Source organism: Pelodiscus sinensis, unplaced genomic scaffold, assembly GCF_049634645.1.
Source record: "Pelodiscus sinensis isolate JC-2024 unplaced genomic scaffold, ASM4963464v1 ctg100, whole genome shotgun sequence".
NCBI lineage: Eukaryota > Metazoa > Chordata > Testudines > Trionychidae > Pelodiscus > Pelodiscus sinensis.
In genome coordinates, this window is record NW_027465939.1 from 55,256 (window position 1) to 62,632 (window position 7,377).

Here is a 7,377-nt window from a genome sequence, read left to right on the forward strand (position 1 = left end):
TTGTTTAGTTTGGAAAGGAGAAGCCTGAGAGGGGCCATGACAGCAGCTTTCGGGTACCTAAAAGGGTGTCGCAGGGAGGAGGGAGAAAACTGGTTCTCCTTGGCCTCTGAGGATAGAACTAGAAGCAATGGGCTGAAACTGCAGCAGGGGAGGTTGAGGTTGGACATTAGGAAACACTTCCTGCCTGTCAGGGTGGTCAAACACTGGAATAAATTGCCCGGGGGGTTGTGGAATCCCCATCTCTGGAGATACTGAAGAGCAGGCTGGACACACCAGCCAGGGATGATCCAGAGGGTGCTGGGTCCTGCCGTGGGGGCTGGGACTGGACTCGGCCACTCGAGGTCCCTTCCCGTTCCAGGGCTCTGTGATTCTGGGAAGTTCGGTGCCCAGCGGGCCCATCTGCCCACAGGAAACCGCTTTCAACAGCAGCCGTTGTGCAATTGCTGGCACTGCGAGGCTGCTGGGCTATAAAGCAGGAGACTCCCTGGCACCCAGGCAGCTTCCACGCCGAGAGGATGGGGAAAGTCGCCTTCTCCCTGCTCCTCCTCCTGGCCGTGGTGACCCTCGGGGCCTCGTCAGATGGAGAAGTATGGGGCAGACAGGGCTGGGGCAGGGGCCAAGGGGGTTGGGGAAGGGCCGAGGGAGCTGGTTCTGGGCAGGGGCAGGAGCCAAAGGGCTGGGCAGAGGTCGAGGGGGCTGGGTGCTGGGCAGGGACAGGGGCTCTTAGGGTGGGGGGGGCTGATGGCGACAGTGTCAGGTGCTGCAGGGGCTTTGGGGAGGCCAGAGGGGATGGGGACCCCCGGGATCCTGCTCTGGAGGGAACGCAGCAGCCTCTCTCTCAGCAGCGTCTGGGCTGAGCTGCCGGGAGCCCGTGGGGTTCCCCCTCCCCCAGGGGCGGGGGCAGGGACGGCTCCGGGGTTTGCGGTCGTGGAGGGAGAGGAGCCCCGGTGCACCCAGCAGGTGACGGGGCCAGGGTGGATTTGGCACTGGAGGGGTGAGGGAGGAAGCAGCAAATGCTCCCTGTGAATTTGTGCCGATGGGCAGCGCGGGGCTGGGGCCCTCACATCTGAGCAAGCTGGGGGAGCCGCGTCCCACGGAGCTGAGACAGGCTGTCCAGCAGGCTCCAGCAGGCTCCTGTCTTCGGCGCTGGGAGCCCGTTGGGTGCACTGGAGCCGCCGAGGGGCCCTTGGCCATGCCCTTGGCAGGTTCTGGTGGCACTGGGCACATGGGAATTCCCAGCCCGGGTTTGCCCCGGCAGCCACTGAACTTTGCTTCCCCTCCCCCCCGGTGAGGCAGTGCGGAGGGTGCAGTGAGGGGTTCATGTGCCCAGAGCATCTTCTGCCTGAGGCCGGCAGGCCGGGCTGCACCCTGCCCTGAAGCAGGAGGGTCAGCGCCCTCCCAACCAGGCATTCGCTCCAATGCGGCTCTTCTGCTTCCCTCTGGCTCCAGCCTCCCTCGGAACTTCTGGGTCTTGTCTGTTTTGGCCTTGGTGAGATCCTGTGCCAGGGAGCCCCACAGCCCATGGGTCACTGGGAGATGTGCTGCCCTTTCAGATGCATTGATTGCACAGGGAGCAGCCTCCTCCCTCCGTGTCCGGTGCTCATCGACTCTCGCAGGGTCCCTCTGAGGTGGGACGGCCAAACACGGCCCCAGCTCTTTGCAGGGGCTCCCCAGTGCTCCAGCCACAGGTACATCAAACCAGTTGTCTTAAGGGGATGGGAGAAGGCTGAGCACTCGAACGTCAGGAAATACCAGGTGCCCAGGCTGCTTTGCCCACCCACCCTGCCTCAGGCCCTGCTCCCACTGCCCCGACGGGCTGCCTGTCAGTGCCACTGGGCGGAGCGTGTGCTGCTCCTCTCAGCCTGCCCTTGCGGGGGGCGGCTCACCTCAAGCTCCCAGCAGCCCCCAGTAGACACTTCCTCCTGGTTTCCTCCTGGTTGTTTGAGCCTCCCTCATCATTGGCCAGCACGGGAGACAAGGGGACCCAAACTCCATCCTCTCTGCGGCCCCTCCCTGTGGTACAGGGCAGGACACCCCCCTGCCAACGCCAGCCCTTCCCCAGTGCTGCAGTGAGACTTGGGGGGGGACACCCCGGGCCTGCCCAGGGACCCAGTGAGAGCAGCTGTCTGGAATGTCTCTAGTATCAACTGCGTGAAGCTCAAACCCTGGGCCACCCACGCAGCCTCTTCCTGCAGGCACCTGCTTGTTCTTTCTCCTTTCAGCCCTCCACAGCCCTTCTCTCCTCAGCCCCTGCTCGCACTCTGAGCCAACCGACGGGAGCTTCTCAGCCTGTCTCAGGCGGTGCTTCATTGGCTCCAAGAGGTCTCATTAGTCTGGCTGCCTTGAGTCTGGAAGCCTCCTAACTGGCTCTAGGTTTTTTAATTGGCCCGAGCGCTCGGACTGTTTCTGGCAGGTCTCTGCTGGCATGCCCGGTAGTTCGGACTCCCTGCCCGCGGCTACACACGGCACAGGCTAGGTAGCTCGAATTAAAGTTCCTAGTTTGAACTACCGTTACTCCTCCTGCAATGAGGAGGAGTGTGCGGGCCCGCTCCAGGGCGCACGGCGCATGCGCTGCCCGGTCATTGCTGCTGGCGCGCGCTGGGCTGTGCAGGGCCCCACGGCCGTGGGGGAAGGGCGCTGCTGGCCGGCGCCATGGGGATGGGGGGAGCCGGTGCTGCGGGAGCCGGGCGCACAGCACCAGCCTGATGGTAGCTATAAGGGATGCCATGTGCCCCTTACAGCTGCCATCAGGCACCCCCCATCAGTTGGTGCCCCGGGCAGCTGCCTGGCTCGCCCACCCCTCAGTCCGGCCCTGCTTCTATAAATCCATGGGACGCCCACATCCTGAATACTGGGTACAGATGTGGTCTCCTCATCTCCACAAAGATAGACTGGCCTTGGAAAGGGTTCAGCGAAGGGCAACTGAAATACTGAGGGGTTGGGAACAGGTCCCATATGGAGAGAGATTAGAGAGACGGGGACCTTTCATCTTAGCAAGGAGGAGACGGGGGATAGGCTATAGGTCTACACAGTCATGAGCGGGGTGGAGAAAGTGAGCAAGGAAAAGCGGCACCAAACGAAATGAAGAGGCAGCAGGGGGCGGTTGCTGCGGGAAGGGGACAGGCGGAGGAGGGATGAGGCGCATACCCAGCCTGGAGCCAGCCGTGCCTGGGAGGGGAGGGAGACACAGGCTGCCCGTGGGTCCTGGGAACCCCTGGCTTGTGGTTCTGTCCGGAGCTCTCTGGGCTGAGCCTCGGACCCACCCTGCTCCGCTCCTGCTCTCAGTGCCTGCTGACCGGCTCGTGGCGGAACGACCTGGGCTCCAATATGACCATCTCTGCCGTTGACTCCACGGGGGCCTTCTCCGGCAAGTACCTCACGGCGGTGTCGGCCACCTCCCGGCGCATCCTGGAGTCGCCCTTCGTCGGGTTCCAGCATCCCACCAACGAGACCGCGCAGCCCACCTTCGGCTTCACCGTCAAATGGACGTTCACAAGTAGGTGGCCCTGGGTCCGTGCCCCGGTGGGGAACTCGGCGCTAACCCCTCGGGGGAAGCCCTGGGCTGGCCCTTCCCGCCCCGGCCCTGCTCCGGCCCCTGCCCTCAGCCACTCGGAGCCCATCACTCGCAGCAGCCTGTCGCTGGGCTGGTGCCGGGTCTGGTCCCCAGGACTGGCTGAGGGCTCTCGGGCGGGTCTGCTGCTGGCCACAGGGCCTGGCTGGGCATAGCCGGACACCCGGGTCCCTTCCCACCCAGCGCGCCTGCCCCTCGCCAGAGCTCTGCCTGCACCGCTGCCCTCTGCCTGCTTCTGGGGCTCCGTGTGTGTGTGGGATGGGGGGCAGGAGCATGTCCCTGGGAGGAGGGGGCTGTGAGACGGGGGGGCATGGAGGAGGCAAACCAGAGCCATCTGGAGCCAGCCTCGGGGGGGGGAACTTGGCCTTTCCACTCAGACGGGGCAGGAAATTTTAACGCATTTCCCCAGCCTCGTTCCCGGCCAAGGCTGAACCGTGCAGGAGCCTGGCGCGGGAACCTCCATCCAACTAAAGAACCAAAGGCCAGCCACCCTTACCACTAGGCACTGCTGCCTGCTCCGCTCTAACGCCTCTGGCCTGGTCTGGAGCGGTTTCTTCCGCTCCCATTGTGCTTTAAGCAGCCCCACTACCCCAGCTCTGGGTTTGTCTCTCGGGGCCTCCCTGACAGTTGCTCCTGGCTGCTCCCTCACAGACACCACCGCCGTCTTCGTGGGCCAGTGCTTCATGGGTGCTGACGGGAAGGAGTTTCTGAAGACCATGTGGCTGCTGCGTGCGGCGGTCGAGTCCCCAGGGGACGACTGGAAAGCGACCAGGTGGGCAGAGGAGGTTTAAGGTTTCCTGGAGCCCTGGCCTAGAGCAAGTGGAGGGCCCCCCCTTTCCATCTGCAGTCACGGCCCCCCCTTTCCTGCCCCTTCCCCAGGCCCTGCCCCATTCCACCCAGGCCTCCCCTTCTGCCCCTCCCCGCCGCAGCCCTGCAGCCCCCTTGCTCCTTCTCCCCCCGCCATGGCCCCAGGACCGGAGAAGCTCTCTCTGTTCCCCGGGGCGCAGTGGGGAGTGAGAGCTCTTCCAGTCCCAGGGCCGCAGGGGGGACTCAGGGGCTGCCCTGGCCGGGGGCTTCCCCCATCTTGCAGCTTCTGCTGGGATGGGGAGTGAGCTACTGGGGGGGTCCCCTGTCTGGTGGCTGCTGCCATGCAGTGAGGTTGGGGCATGGGGCCTTCCCCCATTCTGCTCCCCTGGCAGCTGGGGCTCTGAGCCTCCACTGGTGGGGTGTCTCTGCTAGGCCCCCGCTGGCCCTGCCCTCCTCATGGAGAGGCCCATGGGGGAGGGTCTGCCAGCCCTGGGGCACCTCCCTGAGGACCAAGGCCAGACGGGCTGGCGGCCGTCAGGAAGGAGGCCCAGGTGTTTATCCCGGGCTGGGTGGCTCAGGGCAGCACTGGGGTCGCCAGCTCTTCGTGAACTTTCTGGCCAGACTCGAGTCCCCAGCTCAGGCAGGGACCAAGGGGGGGGCTCTGGGCTGTGCTGCTCGGGAGATCAGTGGGGCTGAGCTGGTGGCCCCAGCTAAGGGCACGATTCTGTCCCTGGGATTTTGGGGGGCCAGTCGCGGGCAACAAACAAACCAAGAGCCTGAGACCTGCCCAAGACTTTCACTGAAATACCCGGGCGGGGGTGGGGAGCCAAACGGAGCCCGTGGGGCTGACCCCACCGTGGCCCCTGCCCGGCCCCAGGGCAGACCAGGGTGAGACCGAGAGTGCAGGATGCTGAGAGCTACTGAACCAACCTGCAGGGCTGGGCTGCGGGAACCGCCAGGCCTGGGCCGCCGGCCGTGGCGCCGGTCACCTCCAGCAGCCCTGGGCTGAGGCTGCTCCGGCCCCGCCCAGGACGTTGAACTGCGGCAGGGTCCTGGCCGTGCCTCTGACTCGTCCTGAATTGTCACTTCCCCAGAGTCGGCACCAACCTGTTCGTCCGCAACCCATGATGGAGCCGGGGAGACGCCGAGGGGCGCGACGGTGCCCGTGAACCTGGCCCCGGATCCGCCTGCGGAATCGCTCTGGGCTCCCTCTGCCCAGGTCTCTGGCTGCTCCGCCCCAGGCCGCCCTGAGCTCCTGCCCATAAAGCTCTAGCGCTCCAGATGAGCGAGTCTCTGCTGTTCTATCCTGCTCCTCCCTGGGGTGTCCCCTGCCAGGCAAAATGGTGGGGCCCCAAACCCAGCGCATAGCTGCCCTCGATCCTGGGAGGAGTGGGGGCCTCTTATGGGTCAGGGGTCACTGGCCCACAGAAAGAGAAGTCAGGGAACACACAAGTGAGATGCAAAAAAACCCCAAACCCTCCTCGCCCCCCCAGTACTCCACTCATGTGGCCCCTCCCTCCCCTGGTACCCCAGTCCCATGGGGGGTAGGTAGGACCGAGGCTGAAAGCATCAGGCCAGATTAATTCTTCTGGGGTCTGAGGGTTGGTGGAATTTGTGGGCCCCTCCCACCCTGGGGTGGGGCCGAAATGAGGGATCCAGTGTTCCGGACAGGGCTGCCAGTGAGTGGGGTAGGGATGGGGGTGCAGAATCTGAAAGGAAAATAGGCTACAGGAACAAGCTGGGGGTAGGTGTCTGGCCAGGAGGTAGGGGGCAGGAGCAGAGTTCTGGTGGGGCCCTAAGCAGGGGGTACCCTGAGCAGGGGGCAGGTGGGGCCCGGGGCAGGGCACTCGTGGAGGTCTGGGCAGAGGGGCAGGGTACCAATGGGGGGTCTGGGCGTGGGGGGCATGGTATTTGGGTTCTGGGTGCAGGGGGGCATGGTATTTGGGTTCTGGGTGCGGGGGGGCATGGTATTCATGGAGTTCTGGGCAGGGCGGGCAGGGCATTTGTGGGGTCTGGGCAGGGGGGCAGAGTACTTGTGGGAGGTCTGGACGAGAGAGCAGGGCACTCATAGAATCATAGAATAATAGGACTGGAAGGGACCTCGAGAGGTCATCGAGTCCAGCCCCCCGCCCTCAAGGCAGGACCAACCTCCGTCTACACCATCCCTGACAGATGTCTATCTAACCTGTTCTTAAATATCTCCAGAGAGGGAGATTCCACCACCTCCCTTGGCAATTTATTCCAATATTTGACCACCCTGACAGTTAGGAATTTTTTCCTAATGTCCAATCTAAACCTCCTCTGCTGCACTTTAAGCCCATTACTCCTTGTCCTGTCCTCAGAAACCAAGAGGAACAAATTTTCTCCTTCCTCCTTGTGACACCCTTTTAGATATTTGAAAACCGCTCTCATGTCCCCCCTTAATCTTCTTTTTTCCAAACTAAACAAGCCCAGTTCATGACGCCTGGCTTCATAGGTCATGTTCTCTAGACCTTTAATCATTCTTGTCGCTCTTCTCTGTACCCTTTCCAATTTCTCCACATCTTTCTTGAAATGTGGCGCCCAGAACTGGACACAGTACTCCAGCTGAGGCCTAACTAGTGCAGAGTAGAGCGGCAGAATGACTTCACGAGTTTTGCTTACAACACACCTGTTGATACAACCTAGAATCATATTTGCTTTTTTTGCAACAGCATCACACTGTTGACTCATATTCAACTTGTGGTCCACAATGACCCCTAGATCCCTTTCCGCCATGCTCCTTCCTAGACAGTCGCTTCCCATCTTGTATGTATGGAACTGATTGTTCCTTCCTAAGTGGAGCACTTTGCATTTCTCTTTATTAAACCTCATCCTGTTTACCTCTGACCATTTCTCTAACTTGCTAAGGTCATTTTGAATTATGTCCCTATCCTCCAAAGAAGTTGCAACCCCACCTAGTTTGGTATCATCTGCAAACTTACTAAGCGTACTCTCTATCCCAATATCTACATCATTGA

The 7,377-nt window shown here is 62.2% G+C and overlaps 1 protein-coding gene across 1 annotated transcript; it reads left to right on the forward strand.

Annotated features, from left to right (window-relative positions):
* The first annotated feature begins 427 nt into the window (after nucleotides 1–427).
* On the forward strand, nucleotides 428–5,660 carry LOC102459400 (avidin-like). Its single transcript, XM_075917100.1, has 4 exons — nucleotides 428–587; nucleotides 3,286–3,496; nucleotides 4,223–4,343; nucleotides 5,473–5,660. The coding sequence occupies exons 1-4, from the start codon at nucleotides 516–518 to the stop codon at nucleotides 5,504–5,506; spliced, it is 438 nt and encodes a 145-aa protein (XP_075773215.1). The 5' UTR covers nucleotides 428–515; the 3' UTR covers nucleotides 5,507–5,660.
* The last annotated feature ends 1,717 nt before the right edge of the window (nucleotides 5,661–7,377 follow it).

Excerpts from the sequence above, each read along its gene's own strand:
- LOC102459400 (XM_075917100.1), top strand. The coding sequence starts at position 516 with ATGGGGAAAGTCGCCTTCTCCCTGCTCCTCCTCCTGGCCGTGGTGACC. Across the intron at positions 588-3,285 it reads GGGCCTCGTCAGATGGAGAA|TGCCTGCTGACCGGCTCGTG; the intron begins GTATGGGGCAGA and ends TCCTGCTCTCAG. Across the intron at positions 4,344-5,472 it reads GACGACTGGAAAGCGACCAG|AGTCGGCACCAACCTGTTCG; the intron begins GTGGGCAGAGGA and ends TCACTTCCCCAG.